The following is a 19,524-nucleotide window of genomic DNA, read 5'->3' as shown; positions in this document are numbered from 1 at the left end:
CTGGGAATCAACTTTTCTGGTTCACAAATCATTTATGTTGGTGGAAACACACAGAATGGTTCCAAATTAGGTCGACAAACAAGAACCGTTCTAGTTACTTGTTGGTGGATAAGAGCTATCTGAGTTAATTGGACAAAAGTGTTATGTGACTGAGCCCTCGTCTGTCTCCCAACCAAGCTGGGAATATAGAAGGTTTGAAGAGCCTAATGGCTCTGGGGACAACCTGCCACTGAACTTGCTCTACTTTTCCGTGATGATGGCGTCGCAAAGCAGCTTTATAGAAATTGAGAATTAAACCAAACAAGCCAAAGTTGACACTGGCAAAGAAAATCTCTTGGAAAAAACCTTGGAAGTAACCCACGATTCACAAGGGAGGCCCCTTCCAGTCTCCCATCAGTGTCTTGCCAGACAGGAGGGCAGTCAGTAACTTGAGGGGAGTATAGAGGTGGCATAAGTTCAGTTTGCGTTTATGGGTCATAAAGAATATGAATATTGTCAGTGTGGGGTGAGCCACTCTGGCAGATCTAAATACAACAGCCATAATAAAAAGGGAGAACCAGTAGGTAACACAGACACGAGGGCACTCTAAAACACTGGCCTCCCTCTACTCCACAGTCAACGATGATCATCATCATCGTCATCATCCATGATGGAGATCAGTGTGTATGTACAGTGTCCTTCTCTCAGCCACTTTACCCACAGGGTCCAGAGGCCTGACCAGATTGTCCAGTTGTATCTTGTTTCTCTTCTTAGTGCTCCCCAGCACACCACAGCATTAAATAAAGACACCTGGCAACCACAGACTTATGTCTGTGCTGAACACACTGAGCCACAGAGTGACACACCCCTTTCCGGTTCAAGCACATATGAAGATATATTTTGAGTAACACACAGATGCAGATAGCGGTGTTAGGTTACACATAAAATGTGATGTCACAGACTGCATCATGCAAGTTTGTCATAGGCTTTTGCATATTACACATTAGGCTCTCCTAATAAGCCCTGGTGTGTGTTGGGGTGTGTGCGTGTATGCACTTACAAATATATGCATACACACACATACAAACACTACGCAGACACACTCCCTCTTCTCATCAGGCACACAATGCTGCCCTGTTCCAATAAGCTCCATGCAAATCAGCGTCACATGCCCTCCCAGCAGAAACACAAACACACATAAGATCATGCTGTTTTATTGCTAGTCATTGCAATGCATTAGTGTTTTTTTTTTATTTACTTATCTATTTTCCCCTCTCAAAATTATGAGGAAGCCTGACCTTGCTAACCACAGTGATTTCAATGTTGATAATGTTAGTCTAGAACAACAACACATTTTTCTGAATATTCTCAGATTTCTCTGAAATTTTGTTTCTGCCTTTCTGGACTAGGAATGGGCGGTATTCCATATTTTTCATGCTGTGATACCATCTCAAAATATTATCACGAAATACGGTATTACCTTGGGGAGGGGTCACTCTGTCGGGCTGCCTGAGCCTTTATATGTGTGACACACTTGTTGATGATAAAAACCTGTTTCTGAGTGAGCAAATTTCAGTGACTGGTGCTGGAGGAACAGAAAAATTTGAAAATAAGCTAAATAAGGCGGTCCTACACTGTTTGGCGCTAACAGACACTTGTGATTTAGCACACCACAGCAGATTTTTCAGCGAACTGAGGCTCAAAACACATATTTAGAGGATAAAGCCATATACCTGTGAGCATGAAGTCGAGTGAAGGATTTTCGGAGTATTTTGTCTGTTTACAGCTTTGTTCCTCTCTCTTTTAACCCAAACTCAGTGCTAAACTTAAATTTGCACTACTGGGCTTGTGTTTTTCTCCAACTTTTTTCAGACTGTGACATATGCAGTCATTGAGCTCCAACAGCGCCCCCTCCCTGTGGCTCTGTTAAATGCACATGGACTTTTTAGCTGCATTCTTAAAGACACAGAACAGAAATTTGACACACAACACACACGCCATACATACCACCCTCATTTACCCTCAGATACCGTCCACATTTTTAAATACTGCGGTATATCATTATACCGCCCAACCCTATACTGGACTGTGTATACATGAATGTTTTAGTTTGCTGACACATGTCAACATGCTCCACTTAGTGAGTCAGAATAGATGCTACTGGATGTCTCATTTCAAAAGTATGTAAGACCTTTTTTTTTCTCTTTCATTACATTCTGTATGTAGCATCTTATACCTAGCAGTAACAATTGCCTGTACACATTAGGGATTGGTTGTGTCCACTTTTTTTTCATACCTTCTCAAAACATTAACATGATTTATGGTATAACCGGACGGGCGTGTGTGTGTTTCGGGTGTGCTTTTAAATCAGTGAGTTTGAGAAACAGTTCTAGGCCAGCTAGGCTTAGACATTGAGCTAACAGGTTAAGACACCACAGCGCAGACTGTGTTCTAGCGAACTGAGGCTCAAATCACACACACTTACAGGATAAAGCCTTGTCTATCTTTCCCCTGAAATCGGCGCTAAAGTCACAACTGTGGTGGGCTACTGGGCTTTTTTCTTAGAGTTCCCACAGAGCCCCCTCCCTCTGGCTGTCTTAAATGCACATGATTGAGCTCAATTGGCAATGTGCTGACTAGACAGACACAGAAATGAAATTGGACACACTTTGAAACTTTTCATAAATTTTAAAAACCACTTTAAAAGTTAAAACTGTCACTGTCCAAAGAAAAACATTTCTCAAATTTTATCAATGTTCAGTTTTGTGACATTGAGTGAAAATGTCATTTTTTGGCTTCTCTTATAAAGTTACTATATTTTAATTTACATCATTCTTGGACAGTTTCCATGCAATATGTAGAACAAGTGATATCAGATGCTCTAAAAATATGCAAAAAGGAAAAAAAAATTAAATATTCAAGATATTTGGGAGAGTAGTATGACAGTAGTGGTGATGACAGTTAATAATAGATGATGTGTTCTAGTTTTTTTATTTTGTGTGTGTGTGAGAGAGTGTGTGTAGATGTAAATGTTTGATGTCTGGTATTGTGAATGTAGCTTATATAATGACAAAAGGGCGGGAAAATATTTGAATTTTGAATTACACTTATGTTACACAAATATACTTTAAAACATATTTGTACACCTAATATAACAAACCATCTGCCTGAGTGACACAAAACTTGGCATTGAGAAAATGTCTTTCTAAAGAGCCAAAGACAATTCTTTGATTCTGGGCTGACCTATACTGTGCTAGTAGTTTGTGCGAATGTATGTGTGATTCAAATACAGTCCATGCTCTATATCTTAATGACTCATTTTTCCTGTGGTTTCTGTACCTTTTTCTGATTCACCCGCTTCAGAAGCTGTGATTACTGCTCTTAGGTATTAATGTCACTCTGCTTTTGTAATGCTCCAGTCCTTAAAGCTTAATGGGAATGTTCAAAGAGCAAAGAGCTGTTCTTAAACTCCTCCTTTAGCAGCACTGTGAATGCTCAACGAATGCTCAACCACTGTTTTGATATGAGTTTAGTCGCTGTTAGATTACAGAAATAAACAGAAGGTTCCTAAACACTCTTTCTCTCTCTCTCTCTCTCTCTCTCTCCATCTCTCTCTCCCCCTCTCCCTCTCTATGACTTTCTCTGTATCTGCTGATCCCTGACCTGTTTCCCAGAATGCTCCGGGTGGGAAAGTAGTGGTTGCACTGATGTGTGTCTATGTCTCTAGGGACTGGCTGTACATTTCGTGATCTCCCCCTGCTATCCTTGCAACTGTTGTTCGAACCATCTGGGATCCTTCATTACACTTGAAATAAGGCGACATTAAGACGTTAAAGGAACGCTACGTAATATTTTAACTTAAAATTACCGCTTCAGAATCATTGTGACACTTCACTGACTTGTAATAGGGGATAATAGAGCCTCTGTCTTTGCTACTATGACCTCAGCACTGCAGAAACTGCACTATGTAACCTTAGGAGAAGGGTGGGGAACTACATACTCCACCCTTCCATTTATTTCAGTTTAGTGCTGTAAAAATGTACTATAAAAAAATTATAGTAGGGGAGACCCAGGAGGGAAAAAAATTAAATCCCTTTCCTGGTGTTCCTTAAATACATACCTCATGAGCAGCGTTAGTAGAGTTTAGGAGCAGACTGAGTGCACTTGGATTACGATATTTTTAAAAACAAAGGTTTTTGTCTGCATTTTGACCTCTTGTCTGAAAACTGTGTTTTAGGTCACTGAAAATGACGAGATTTTTGAAAAAGCCATCGTCAGTGTTATTTTTGGAAATTTCTTATGTCAAACAGTCTCTGACTGAAATTCAAATAGCCCATTTATAAATGGAATAAGCAAAAAAAGATGATGAGAAGTGATAAACAATGATGTGTTAAAAATATATTATCAGAGTCATTTAATTGCCCACTGTGCTTGCACACATTGCAATGTGTTCTCTGCATTTAAACCAATCCGTGCAGTGAAACACACATTTACACACACTCTAGTGAACACTAGGGGGCAGTGAGCACACATGCCCTGAAGCGATGGGTACCCTAGCCACGGCGCCCGGGGAGCAGTTGGGGGTTAGGTGCTTTGCTCAAAGGCACTTCAGTCATGACCTGCTCTGGGGATCAAACCGGAAACCTTTCGGTTACACGCCCAGTTCCCTAACAACCAGGCCATGGCTGCCCCCACTATTGCACTATTAAGATATATATTATAGAGTAATTTCATTGTCTCTCTTTAAGAGGATCTATAGCGCCCTATGTACATGGTATTTGTCTGGATGTGTATATTTAAAAAAGGAAAGAAAACAAAAAACGGGGAGGGAGGAAAATCTCATTTTTTTAAACTTTCTGGGTGTTTGTAACTGGCTCAGCCTCTCATTTCTCTCCATGGCAGTTCCTGTAAGCTGATGCTAGACTTGCTGGTGCTACATTTTGTCAAGGCTTTGCAAGTGGATCCAAAACAGAGAGCTGAGCTTATGGTCTGATCCCACTTCCATTCCCCTCCCACACTATTATTCTACTCTCTTCCTCTTTCTTCTTTCTGTTTTCTCTTACCCTTTTTTCAGGGATTTCCTGCTCTCTCTTCTGCCTGTCTTTTTATTATTTCTACCTCATCATCTCTGCCTTCATCCCTTCCCTTTGTTGCCTTCTCACTTCCTTGAGTCTTCCTTTGCCTTTTGTCATTGTTTATTTCTGCTTTCTCATTTTCTCTCTCTCTCTACACTTTAGTCTTCATATTACTCTGTCTTCTTTTTTTTCGCCCCCTCTTAATTTTGCTGCTCCCTTCTGTCTGTCTCTCTGTATATGGCTGTCATTCTCTCTCTTTTTTGTTTGGGTTATGTGAGGGACAAATGACAGGACATGAAGGAGAAATAAAGTATGGACTCCTTTATACTTTAGTAACCTAGCTCCAGCACACATGCCTGTTCGCCTTTTTATATATGTTTGTGAAGACGAGAATGTCCTTAGATAGAAATGTCTATCGTATTGTGGTATTGTCAGTACAGTGTCTAAAGGTACTTCAGTGTAGACAACTTGAAAGTGTGAAATTATTTCCTTTTGTTTAATGAGCTTAATGTTAGGTGATGGAGGCCAATTAGCTACAGTCATCATTATTTCTATGAGCGCACCCCACATTATCTGTCTCCGTGAGGCTACACCAGGGATGTTGACTTTCTAAAAACAGCATGTAACAGCATGCTGAAATATATACTCACTCTCTGCTATGAAAAAAAAAAAGTGCTTTAAATCTTATCTCAGATCATTTGGTAACCGTTTTGTGAAAAAGATTCCGGTAGTTTAGTTAAAGGCACAGTATATTTCTTTTGAACTGAACATTTCTTATCAAACTGATTTGCGTTTTAACAACGTACTTATATATGCATTTGTTATGGAATCATCCCCTTTTGAGCTCTTATTCTAAAGGGTGATCAGCTTCTCTGTTAATTCTATGCAATGCCTGCTTCACTGCTGATATTACTAAACACAAGACACATCTCTTAACATCCTGCTCTCTCTCTTTCTCCTCCTCCCCCCCCCCTACACTTGTTTGTTTCCTCTCCCTCTTTCTTCCCCTTGTAACTAAGCATGGAAGGGTGTTTCTCTCTGTATATTGGCCCAGTATAATGTCTGATTAGATGCATCAAATTGTCATTCAAGGATTAATGAACTTGTTCTGATTTGAAGTGTGTGTAAGATAGAGAACGAAGGTGAAAGAAAGATTTTTTTCATTAAACAATGTTGCGTATGTGTTTACATACTCCACAGATTGAAGTTGAAATGTGTATGCTCACATCTGTGTGTGTGTTTGTGTGCCTGTTTGATTGAATGTGCATGTTCACTTTGACTACAAGTGGAGTGTGTGTGGGTGTTTTGGAGAAGCATGACATCTTCAGTGTACTTGTGTAAGGAGAGCGTTGTCTGATTATAATGGACATGGGCTGCCATATGGAGAAGGGAACAGTGTATTTGACAGTGACAGAAACTAGGCAAAGATGCCTTCTTATTAAAATGTAACGTTATGTATATTATATGAAACGTGCATATAATCGTGCCATATTTTTTAATGTAACGTGCAAAAGTCAGTTCACCCATTTCCTTTCCTTTCATTTTGGTCTAAATGGTCATTAATTACATGTTATTTATGTTCGGGTGATATTTCTTGGGTGGTTTGATATACGGAAAAGCAGAAAATTACAAAACTACAGAATTAAAACCCTCAAAATATTCAGTTATATGTGGATTGAATATTGTCGTTGTCCAATTAAAAACATCTTCAATCATTGGAACAGAGTAACTGTCCGTCACACACTGAATTTCACGAGGAATGGACAAATAAAAATGCTCCAAAATTACTTTGAAATTATAAGATTGTTTTTTTATTTTTTTCTCCTGTAACTTAGTTACTATTTTGGCAGGTACATGTGTTTAACTTGACAGCGATGATATTCTGTTTGTTTCATTGACATAAAAAGCAACAAGGACAAGGATCACCTTGGTTAACGTCACAAAGAAATAGGTGATAACAGTCATCTGTGCAAATCCAGAGTAATTGAATCTGTGTTAAATATTTTAGCACAAAACCATGATCTAAATATTTTGCTCTTATGGAATTTCATAGAGGTTAGAAATCTCTGTCATATCTAAATGTCTGATAATGATATTTCAAGGCAAATATTTTAGAATTTGCCAAGTGGGTTACGTATATGAGGAATCTGTGTTGGTGAGTTATACGTGTATGACAAGGCAAGTGCTAAACATTTACAGTATTCAACAAGAATGTTAAATAAGGAAAATAAAAGATTTTCCTTAATTTTTTTTTAAAAGATTAAATGGACTAATATATATATAACTGGAAAATCACACTACGTTTGGGCCATAACAAAGCTGTAGACATTAGATTGTACTAGGTGTACGAATATCTTTTAAAGTTTATTTGTTTGTTTTTTTGTGTTTTTTTTTGTGTAATGTATAATTGTAATTGCAATTTCATACATTCAACTGCTGTTTAGTCATTTTACAGTTATGTTTCATAATATTATGAATTACTATTGCCTTTATAATGATAACAAAAACACTAAAAATTAAGTATTAATATGCATTGTTCAAAATCATTAACACTGAAATCACCATCTATAAATCATCGGAACAAAACTAGCACATACTTTTGGATACAATATTATCCCCAAGAAAAGAACATGTGCTTTTGTAGCGCTTTTTCCTTGAGTTCATAAAGAATGCAGAGACATAAATTCTTGCTTGCCATTTTCAAACTACTTATTTTTTTTTAAGTTTTTTTTTTTTTTTTATATATATATATAATATAATAAAATGACAATAGAAGGAGACGTGTTTGAATTTTGAATTGCAATTGTCATGCTTCCTTTGTACACCTAATATATTTTGGAAATATACATGATTCTGATATCAGCTCTACGTTTATGAATTATATTTTATGAAAAAAAATAATGTTGACTTTATCCTTCTATTAAAAAAAACAAATAAATTGTTTTCACAACTCAATTGCTTCATGTGTGAATGGCCAATATGTGGAAGCTGTAACAGTCTTTTTCTTCACTGCACAGAGGTAGCCTGTGTAGAGTATGTGAAACAGGCCTAAGAGATGTTTATAGCAGTGTTAGTTAGTTAATGCACTCAGGAACAGAAATTTTGAAGCTGCCAAGCTCTAATTGAGATTATAATTGTGCTGCCTAATGAAAAATATAAGCGTCATTAATCGCTTCTAACAAGTTATGATTTATATTTGCTTCCTGTTCACTTGAACAGTCTGCTTTGTCATCTGGTGAGTGTTTAGTTCCTTGAAGAAATGTATAATTTTTGGGTATTAATACATGAAGCAAACATGCCTGCTCTGAGAACTTCTCAGTATGTAAAACCAAAAGATGATTCCATCACTTCGCGCGAAAACGTGCGAGTGTTGGTTCTGAGTATGTGGTTTAATGACCTTTTATTAGCGTGCACTGTCATGTATCTGATTGCCGATAATGCAAGAACCTGTGGTCTAAATGAAAGACTATTTCTTATGCTGCTTCAGTCTCAAATGCTCATACACACGCTCACCCCCAACCCACATACACACGCCCTTTACATTCTAAAGTCTTTGACCTTTACTATTTGGCACAGTGCATATACAGGCATTTCCTTTTTTAACAAAAGAGGAAAATATTTACTAATATATAAAAACTGAAGTAAGATGTTTTAGGTTGACAGGATAAATTTGTAAAGTTAACATACACACACACACACACATATATATATATATATATATATATATATATATATATATATATTTTTTTTTTTATAAAATTCTTCCAGCTCTCTGTCTGTATGCATTCTGTTTGTGTGTTTCTTAAAACTGATGTAATGTGTTTACGAACCTCCAGTGTCTGTAAATGGTTATTAAAAAAAATAATAATTATCAGTCCAGCATGCTAGTCTTTCCCTCTCTGCTCAAAGCAGATCAAGGCATCTGGAGTTATTTTAAAAATAGCAAGAACTCCAAACAGTGAAAATCACAAACCAGGGTGTGGATATTGCTCTATTTCTGCTCCATAGATGAGTAATATTGACCTATTTTTTGCCTGTTTTGGGAGAAATATACTAGAATGTCTCCAAATTAGGGAGATAACTGACAGCATTACCATTAGCATTACAGTACAATTGTAGAATTACAAATTGCTCCTGTATGGTTAGTGGAGCTGAAAGAATGAACCATGAGTGTAGAAACAAGGAGGTGATCATGTTATGGTTGACCAGTGTAAACGTAGAGTGAAAGTGCTGCAAAATGAAATAACTCTAATTGAAGCAATGGATAAAAACTTACAGGCAAGTTCAACTTCAGTCACTTACAAACATCTGGGTTTTTTTTCCCCATACATACCATTCCACCTTAAAAGTCACAGAGCTTCTTAACAAAAAAAAGAAAGAAAAGCACTTCCCCACCATCGTAGGCGCCCCCTTTAATGTAGTCAGTCTGTTGCTCTGCATAAATTTTTAGCCTCCTACCAACCAGTTCTTCAGTGTTCAGGAACCCCACAGGGTAGGTATAATTTGGGTGGTGGAAGTCACGCTGATGTGGTGGTGTTGTGTTCATGTGTGTTGCATTAATATGAGTGGATCATACACAGCAGGTTTTTTTTTTTCCTCCCCACCCCCAAAGTGTCACTAATGGATTGAAAATAGACAACGAAATAAAAATATCTGGGGCTGGACAATATGCAATATTGACTAAATTCCTCTCGATATGACAAAAGCTACATAAAACATAAACATAAAAGCCACAGAAAAACTGCCCAGAACAAACAAGAAACATGACATCACCCTCAAACATAAACCTCATTGCTTTGTCAAAATTAATATGCTTAAACTAACTTTAAAATTGCATGCAGTGCCCTGTAATGATTTTCAGTCAGTGAGAGATGGTGTAAATAATGTATATTGAAATATTGAAAATGTGTTTAAAAATTATATCATTGTTATTGAAGCATTTTATATTGTGATATATATTGATATTGAATTATTGTTCAGCCCTGTATATATCCAGCCAAAAACATCCTGTGTTCACTAATGGAGGACTAGAAGATGACCAACATAACTGTGCAACAACAAATGAGCTACTCTTCCTGACTTTACAAGGTGGACCTTTGAGGAAGGTGTGTCTACAGACTGGAGAGTGAGTGGACACAGTGTTTAAAAACTCGAGCAGTACTGTTGTGTCTGATCCACTGGTACCAACACAACACAAACTAACACACCACAAACATGTCAGTGTCACTGCAGCACTGAGAATGCTCCACCACCCAAACCATACTTTCTCTGTAGGGGTCTTGTGGGGGTCATGACCATTGAAGAATGGGATTAAAGGGGGCAAAGAAAGTATGCAGAGCAAGAGATGGACTACAGTCAAGAAATACAAAGTGCTCCTGTATGTTCAGTGGAGCTGAGACAATGGACCGTGAGTGTAGAAACAAGAAAGTAATATCATAATAATATTATAATCATAATATGGTCATAATATCATATCATAATATGGTTGATTGTTGTAAACGCAGAGCGAAAATGCTCCAAAACTAAACAATTTGTTACAAATGAGTTTCTGTGGTAATTCAAACAGTGAATAAAAACCTACAGACAAGTAAAACTTCAGGCACATACAAACATACCATTCCAACTTTAAAGACGTGGAGCTTCTGAACATAAACAAACCACAAGAGAGCAGCAGTTCTTCAGAATCATAGTTGTTTCTTTTAAGTGATTCCAAGGTTTCTAAAGAAGTTTTTTCTTGCCAGTTATGCAACTGCTTGCTAGTTGTACAACACAAGTGCTCTATAAATGAAACTGAATTCAATTGCTGAATGAAATTGCTGACTGAAATCTAAATCTGAAATAATTATGTCCTTTTTTATATAAATATTTTTAAAATACTTTCCACACACTTCCAGAAGGTCACAAATACATATTTACACGCACTAGCAAAAGCTCACAAACATACGTTTACACATACTGGCAGGATTTCACACATACATGTGTACATACAACATTACAAGCTTACAAATACACATTTAGACACACCATTTAGACACAATGTTTAAATGCATATACACACACAAGAGCTCACAAATACATATTTACTCATACAAGCAGGAGCTCACAAACACTTAAACATACTCAATCATGCTTAGGAAATATATATTTTAAAAATGCGTTGGCATTATATTGTAAAACGTGTTATTTTTTATTAAGGGTTAATCTTAATATAGCTGACAGCTAAGCTAATGGCTATATAAATTCACAATGAATATTGTAGACATAATAATAATATTTAAACAAAAACAAACAAAAAAGACAATAAAACGGGTGCATAACAATGCATCAATAATGATTTTATAATCACATTGTGGCACATGTTTAATCACATGTTTAACTGAAACGTTCAGTTCAATTGCAAAACAATCGCAGTTCCAGAGGAAAGAGACCAGAGACTATTAATCAGCCCATTCTTTTGTAGCATGGCCCATGTTCTGCATGCCCTGCTCCTGATGTGATGCTGTCACACTGCCACTGCTGTTGCCCATAGAGATCTACTGCTGCTATAAATAGCTCACAGGCAGTTTGAGCTGTGGTGCTAGGCAGCGCTTTTCTGGCCAAATTCTAGCCAGAATTCAACTGCTGCACTTTCTCTACATAAGCTTACCTTCGCTGCTGACGGGCGAATTACATCTGCATTGTGGAACCACAGAGGCTTTGGGTCAAGTTTTTGTCCATAGCAGCACTGCCTCGAGGCTACAGTTCATCTGATCATGGTTCATTCTGACAACCTGAAATGCAGGTTGAGGGATTTAGATGACGGCATCAGATATTTTGATCAAGTTTTTACATTGATGCACTCTAATAGGAAGGAGTTTGTGTAGCAGATCGGGATGTTTAGCTGTTTGGTTTTGGACCTCAAGTATCTCCATCTCAGTCAAAACATAATGGGAGGATTAATGATCAGAACTGTTGGTGCAGCAGGTAGTGTTGCAGTCACACAGTTCCAGGGACCTGAAGGTTGTGGGTTCAAGTCCCGCTCCGGGTGAATGTCTGTGAGGAGTTTTGTATGTTCTCCCCGTGTCTGCATGGGTTACCTCCGGGTTGATTGGCAACTCAAAAGTGTGAGTGAATTTGTGAGTGAATGTGTTGCCCTGTGAAGGACTGGCACCCCCTCCAGTGTGTGATCCCACCTTGCGCCCAGTGATTCCAGGTCGGCTCCGGCCCCCCCACGACCCAGAACTGGATAAGCGGTTACAGATAATGAATGAATGATATCTTGTACACTTAACCAAAAGGGGTCTTTGAACACTGCAGTAGAAAAATCATAAAGAACCGTGTTTAAGAGGTGTGGGTGTACTTTACAAATTTAAACGGAATGATTCTTTATGGAACAAAGCATGGTTCTTCTATGGCATTGCTCAAAGACCATTTTTTTAGCAGCTTTATTATTAAGTGTGTAGGCCAGAGGTCTTCAAATCTGGATCCAGGTTCAATTCCCAGGATTCACTTGCGTATAAAAAACAGATCAAATTCAGGACTTCTTTACATGCTGTTGGCAAACAACAAAACAATTACATGGCCTCAAAAGTCTGTAGTAGGTGTCTGCAAATCTGGACCTTGGAGCCAAGTCACAGGCCAGGATTTTAAGATGGCTGGCTGGTGTGCCACTATAGCTGCAACTGCTAATACCAGCCAGCCATTGTAAAATCCTGGCCTGGAACATAACCTGGATCATAGATCAGCATTTGAAGATCTCTGCTATAGAGAGAGGTCATCATATAAATTAGCTCTGACTATAAGTTGTTTTTGTATATGGAAATGAAGCTTGTTTCTGAAAATTGCCCCTGTAGTGTGCTCTGTGCTTAACCCACAAGTTTCAGAGCTGAGACATTGTATCCTGCATATCCTTTCTCCCCCAAATATGATTCACATTTGAATTCTGAGTTTTTCAAGAACTTGAAATGGAAATTTAGCCCAGTACCGTTTATACTATTTAGACACTAAATGAATATTGTCGCTGTCCAAAGAAAAACATCCACGTGGTGACTTAAAAGTGTCCAAGTGTTCAACGAATCATTATCTTCCCTTTTCGTCTTGTTTCTGCACACTTAAAGTGTCAAATTTGATGTGTAAGATCTCTCACATTTAAAAAGGGGGTGCTTTGGTTGTCTAAACTTGTACATTGTATAAATAGATATTTAAATCATAGATTTTTTTGCGGCACGTTATCAACTACAAAATGATACAGGGCCATACAGGTCTGTTGTAGTTTTTAAATCTATGGCAGATGGATCCCATAAGTGGAAGCACAACGGTTAGATTAAAGAGCAGCAGTGCGTTTGAGTGTTCTGTGTGTGTGTGTGAGTGTTTTTCTTTGGTGGGGTGGGCATACTGCATGTTGCATGCTGACAGATTCATTCTTGCACCCACAGCACCCTCTTTGGGAGGGACCAATCGCGGCACATAGCATCCCTTCACGTGCACCATGGACACATTTTTCCGCCGCCATTTCCGTCGGAAGGCCCGGGAGCTGGGTGGCCGGAGGCGCTCGAGTGTGGCCATGCCTGTCAGTAAAGCGCGGCGGCGCTCCAGCGCTGGACTGCCCTCTGCTGGCCTGACTCAGAGGCGCAGGTCCAGTGTCCAGCTACAGGGTACTCTTCAGGTGGCTGTCAGTCAGGGTGCAGGCCTATTGATAAGGGACAGGCGTTTTGTCCAGCGACGCTCGAGCGGATCTACAGCCTGCTTGAATCGAAGGTTTTCCCTCCGCAGACGTCAGGCAGCCAAACACCGCGGAATTCACGCGCAACTGCTGGGGCCATCACTGCTGTTGGCCAGCGTGGTGCAGATGAGTGAAGAGAAGGAGACAGATGAAGGGAGCGAGGGAGGACAGTACACTTCCTCCTGCTCCTCCTCCTCCTATGATGAAGATGACGATAACGACTCAGAAATTGACCAGAGCTGGGAAGAGCCTTATAAAGCAGGGGCAGAGTCAGATGAACCCCCATCCTGGTTGGCTCAGGGTCTAGTGGGTGGAGACAGCCTTCAGCCCCGCCCCATCATCCGTCCCCCACGTTGTTTACGTCGAAATTCCTCTCACCTACTACCTGCCGACGCCGTGTACCACAACCCTGGCTACTATGGACTTTATGGTCGCTACCGGAGGAATAGCCAAGTGTGGAGGACTGCGAACATGGGTTTGGGTGGGGCCTGGACTGGGAGGCGGAGCGCTGTGGCCACTCGAAGGGGGTCAGTGACTAATTGCAGGAAATATGCCCCCTTGTGGACGGATTCTGGACTAGCAGGCATGCTACAGGGGACGTACTACGACCCACAAACTGAGACATGGAGTGGGTTTCTCTCGTATGTAAACCTCAAGTATTGTTTGTGTGTGTATGTTTATAAGAGAGAGAGAGAGAGAGAGAGAGAGAGAGAGGGAGTTTAAGTGTATGCTGATGACAGTGTGATGAAACAAGGAGGAAAAGTTGATGGAGAATCTTGTCACTGAAAGCTGGCAGGCATTTTCCTTACTTGTGTATTTGTCAGTCTTCGTGTGTACATGGGTGTGTGGGCTTGCAGCTGCTTGAGTTGCCTTTGAAATGGCAATAGCCTGAAGTGACAGACAGTAGAGGACAGATGTTATTTTCAGTTGATGTCTGTGCGCAGACTATTTTTTCAGAAAACAGGAACAGTCCTTGCACTGTGTTTATCAGAGAAGCATTTCCTTTATCAACCTGCACTTTCACTCACACATCTTTCTCTCTCTTTCACTCTCTCTCTCAAACATACACAGACACACCCTGTGTCTGATAGCTAGATTTATGTGTCACAGTTCCAAGTAGTCACTGTCTACATAGGCATCAAGTATACATCTTTTAAAGCCCTATCATATATTTAATCCTATGACAGAATTACATTTCCCAGATCTCTTTTTTTTTTCTGATCGTCGAAAACAGTATGAAAATTAAAGAGTTACTGAACCAGTTACTTAGTGCAGGTGTTAAAAATGTACAGACTTCACCAGGGAGAGCGTTATCATAAAGAAAACAATTAAGTCAAATAAAATCAGAGAGAAGGGAGATAACATAGCCTGATAAAACAGACAATTATAAAGACAGCTGGATGCATATAGATTTACTTCTGTATTTATATAATATAATTAAAAAACTAGAACTTTGCTCCTGATCATGTGAATAGGCAATATAACTGTAACAAGGGCAAACTTGGATATCCTCTAGTTTTTCATTGCCATCTGGATGCGAGAGTTTTATCACAGAGGAGTCATGTATGATTTTTATTACCAATGTCCCATTGCAAAATAGATCTAATCTGAATGGGGCTTAGGAGAGGTTATTGAGACAGACACTCATTAGACTGTAATGACCTCACTGCTCGTTCCTGTCACTTCATATTACCAGCCTTCACTTCTCTCAGCTCTCACAATCACCTCAGAATTTATTCCCCTCAGCTCACAATCACTTCAGTGTTTACTAGCCTCAGCTCTAAAACAGCTCATGTTTTACGCCCTCTGCTCTTAATCTTCTGAGTTTAACTCCCTCAGCTCTCAGTCACCTCAGATATTTGCTCTGGAGGAACATTGAAATGCTGTTGTCAGATGCCAAAATTAAAGTCCCTCCACCTCCATTAATAAAAGAAAATACAAGATATTTGTAAAAATGTCTTAAAGATGTACTTTACACCCTTACACTATTCAGTATGTGTGGATCTATTCATATTTTTTCTTCACTCAACATTGTGTACTTAAATGGAAGATGCTCTTTGTAAAACATTACTCACAACAAAATCTATAAAGACCTAAGACATTATGTCTTTATAATAACATAATAATTAAGAAAATAAAAAAAATAATCCCTGATCATGTCAAATGGCTTTTTAGCACCAAAAGTAGTACTTTCTCACTTTCAGTGGGGTACAACCTGCATTTCATAATGATATAAAGGAAAGGGTTTCTAACCTGCTATATACTTAACACAGTTTTGATATTGTAACATCTCAGAAAGACATAACAAGGATATATACAATGTCTAAAGCATATAGATTACAGTCAGAAAGTGAACCCTCATCTCATGGATCATGTAGATCAAAATAAATACTGAAGATGAAAATAAAGCATCAGCAATGTTTCGTGGGAAATTTAAATGTTTAGGATGGTAATATTTATTTGTACCTGGTTTTTGGTCATTCAAGAGCAGACTGCATATTTTGCTGTGTTAAGCCCAGATTTTGAACACTCGTTACCTGTGTTTTTGTTTTCTATATTTGTTCTGCAGATGCCTCACAGATTTGTGGCATATTGTTAAACTCTGACAACTGAAATATATTTTTGTTATATTTTCTAAGCTTACAGTGATGAAAAACAATTGTTAATAATATTATTTAATGTAAAAAAAATTCAGGTGCAAATCAGAATTGATCAACAGTGCTCTCAAGAGCAACATAAACAAAAAGCCAGAAACGACACCACTTCTGTCTTGATTCTGCATTCATTGACTCTTCTACTATCTTTTGTTTTGTTTTTTTTTTCTCCCCTGTGTGTGTAGGAAGGCCATAGCTAAATCAGGGCTACAACATCTGTCTTCTCAGCCCAGCAGTTCAGTGTTGGCCAAGGGTGACTCGGACAGAGAGATCCGCAACACTGTGGACTGGAGTGTGAGTTATTACAACACACACACACACACACACACACACACACACACACACACACAAACAACAGAGGATTTCTCAATGCCACAGACACACATGCCTTGTAGTCTGTACATTTTTCTAGAGTAAGCACAGAATAGGCAGCAGTAATTTGCATATTTACATATTTAAGCGCAAATGAGGCTCATAAATGCTGAATTTATTTGTTTATTTATTTTATATTTATTAGTATATTTCTTTATTTAAAAAAACAAACAAAAAAAAAAACAGGGTTCTTTGAGCCACAGAACCAGTGTTCCCACTCCTGATAAAACCAGGCTCTGGGCTTATTTTCCCTACACAATTGACACAGCCCAAAAGAAGCTTGTTAATTAATGATTAAACCTGGTGTGCTAGATGAAACAAATCATTGTGGGGTGATGTTGGCAGGACTAAAATTAGGAATCTGCTAAAGAAGATTGACCTTTGGTCCCCTGAAGCGGGCAGGGGTGGAAGGGAGGCTGGGTGCCTTTAAATTTGGTTTTCTCACAAACTACGCTGTTTTCATGGCAAATTTTCAAAGCTTATACATGATAGCACTCATGGAAGACAAATAGGTGCTCAGTCAGATTTCCAGTACTCATGATCAAGTTCATCCTGTTTGCTTGCAAACCATTCCTTTTTCGGTGCAGTGTCACTGTCACAAGTCACAGTATTTCATGTATTCCAGTTTTTGATCAATAAAATTGTCTCATTTTCATTGGTTGAGACACCCACATCTCCAGCCTGATTCAGTATGTATGGTTTCACATGCATCATGAGTAGTAGAAATGGAGACAAATATTATTAATTGCTGAATAAGCAATTTAGCTTACATAAACGTAACCCTGACCAATCACAAGGCTATCATGGTCCTTCGAGTCTGAGCAATCCCACACTTGAGCTGGCAGTAATCCTGAACCTCAACACAAGACTTGCCCAGAGTAAAGCCAGCACTCGTTTCAAGGCTCACACTGAGTAAAACCAGCTGTGATTTCAAGACTCATACTGAGTAAAACCAGCTCTTATTTTGAGGGTCACACTGAGTAAAACCAGCGCTCATTTCGAAGCTCATACTGAGTAAAGCTGACTTTTGAATTATCTTTGAGCCCCCCATCATGAGGTTTGTACATCTATGTTTATATAATTCAGATTCTCCCTGCTTGTGCTGTCATGATTTTTGTCAATAAATAGGCTTGTAAGGTTATTACAGAGATCAAAACCTAGGTAAACCCAAAAGATCTGTGAAAGCACATCCAAAATTCAAAGTCAAAAGCTAAAAAACCTTGCAACTTCTCTGTCTCAAAGCTGAGTGTGTTGCCATGGTTATATAAACAAAATATCTTGCGCCACTGATAGAGTGCTGTCAGTCATGTACATTCATTATAACTGTGTTTTTGAACCCTGCACTTGGAGGCACCCTGCCCTGCATATTTTAGTGGATTCTCTGCTTTAATACACCCGCTGTAATTCTGAAAGGACTCATTCTTTAACCGAGTGGTTGAATCAGGTGTGTTGGGAGAAGGGGAAGCAATAAATATGCAGCACGGGATTACTCTAGGACCAGGGTGTTATTTTTTTAATTTGCTGAATTTAATGAATTGCTGAATTTAATTTGCTGAATTTGCTTTTTTTATTATTTTTTTAATTTGCTGAACACTTCATATAACTTTATATATAAGTTTACTATTATGCAACAAAAGAAACCTAATGTGTTCCCAGGCATTTTAATCCATAAACACAGAACACTGTAGACTGATATTTTATAAATTACACAAAATAGTTCTGCATGGTTTATTTGCAATAATTCTGTCTGTATGGTCACTATTCTTCTTTGTCTTTATTATATTAGTGAAATAATAACAGTGATAATTTTTATAATCTTCAGTGTTTTTTTCAAGTTTTTTTTGGCCTGGTTCCAAATGATCAACATCCCGTGTATGGGAACCTCTGCCCTAAAACTGTGGTTTTCTCAGGGTCCCCCAGACTGTCCACATATGAATCATTTTTGGGACCCTAAGGATTGGTTTGATAATCAGTGACATTAAAGAACCACTTATTAAAGACATTAAAGAACCATTAAATGTTTCATTTAAATCTATAAATGAACTATTTATTGGAATGTCCTTGAGGGAATGAAAGATTATTTTCTGATGGCAATAAACACTTTTGCACCTCTATTTTTAAGAATGTAGGCCTGTCATAATGATTTGATTTAAGAACATAATTCATTAAAAAGAGTTTTCTTTGTTAATTGGCAGTGATTAATTTGTGACAGGAAGGGCTATTTTTTAGGAGTCTTTATTACAGTGGGTCTCAAATTATTCATATTGCACTCCACACTATCCGACTTTCAACAAAGCATAAAGCCATAATGCCAACTGTCTTGTGATTATGAGGAACCTTTTCTAGAATATACATACGACAGGGATTTGTACCAGTGTTTAATTTTGTAAAGGTTCTTTAAAAGTAAAAAAAAAAAAAAAAAAAAAAAATCATACTCAGTCACATATTTTAAATTTCTAAAGAACCATCCAATGAAATGCTCAAGGAATCAGAGATCTTTTTGGCTCCTTTTAAGATTGTAGAGCATCTTGATTAATATTGACCTCCTCTATGAATCAGCAGTAATTAATTAGTAATGTACATGATGGTAATTCATAAATTATATGGTTCTGATGATGAGTAAGTTTCTGATTAACATTATTATATTCATTGTGTTATTATTACAGTGAATTTTTTCCATTGCTTTTTCGTTAATTTTCAAAAATGTCTGTGGGAATATCTGATAAGCTGTGAACTCAATAGG

General features: G+C 38.3%; 1 protein-coding gene across 1 annotated transcript in view; it reads left to right on the top strand.

Annotated features, from left to right (window-relative positions):
* The window catches only part of LOC136676184 (diacylglycerol kinase zeta-like), a 130,772-nt gene that overhangs the window by 10,728 nt on the left and 100,520 nt on the right, over positions 1-19,524 (top strand). Inside the window, exons 2-3 of the mRNA XM_066653025.1 lie at positions 13,469-14,396; positions 16,595-16,703. Coding sequence (XP_066509122.1) covers positions 13,522-14,396; positions 16,595-16,703 — 984 coding nt within the window. The 5' untranslated portion in view covers positions 13,469-13,521. The remainder of the gene's footprint in view (positions 1-13,468; positions 14,397-16,594; positions 16,704-19,524) is intronic.

Source organism: Hoplias malabaricus, chromosome X2, assembly GCF_029633855.1.
Source record: "Hoplias malabaricus isolate fHopMal1 chromosome X2, fHopMal1.hap1, whole genome shotgun sequence".
Taxonomy (NCBI): Eukaryota; Metazoa; Chordata; class Actinopteri; order Characiformes; family Erythrinidae; genus Hoplias; species Hoplias malabaricus.
The sequence above is the reverse complement of the archived record's forward strand: the minus strand, read 5'-3'. Positions and strand labels throughout refer to the sequence as shown.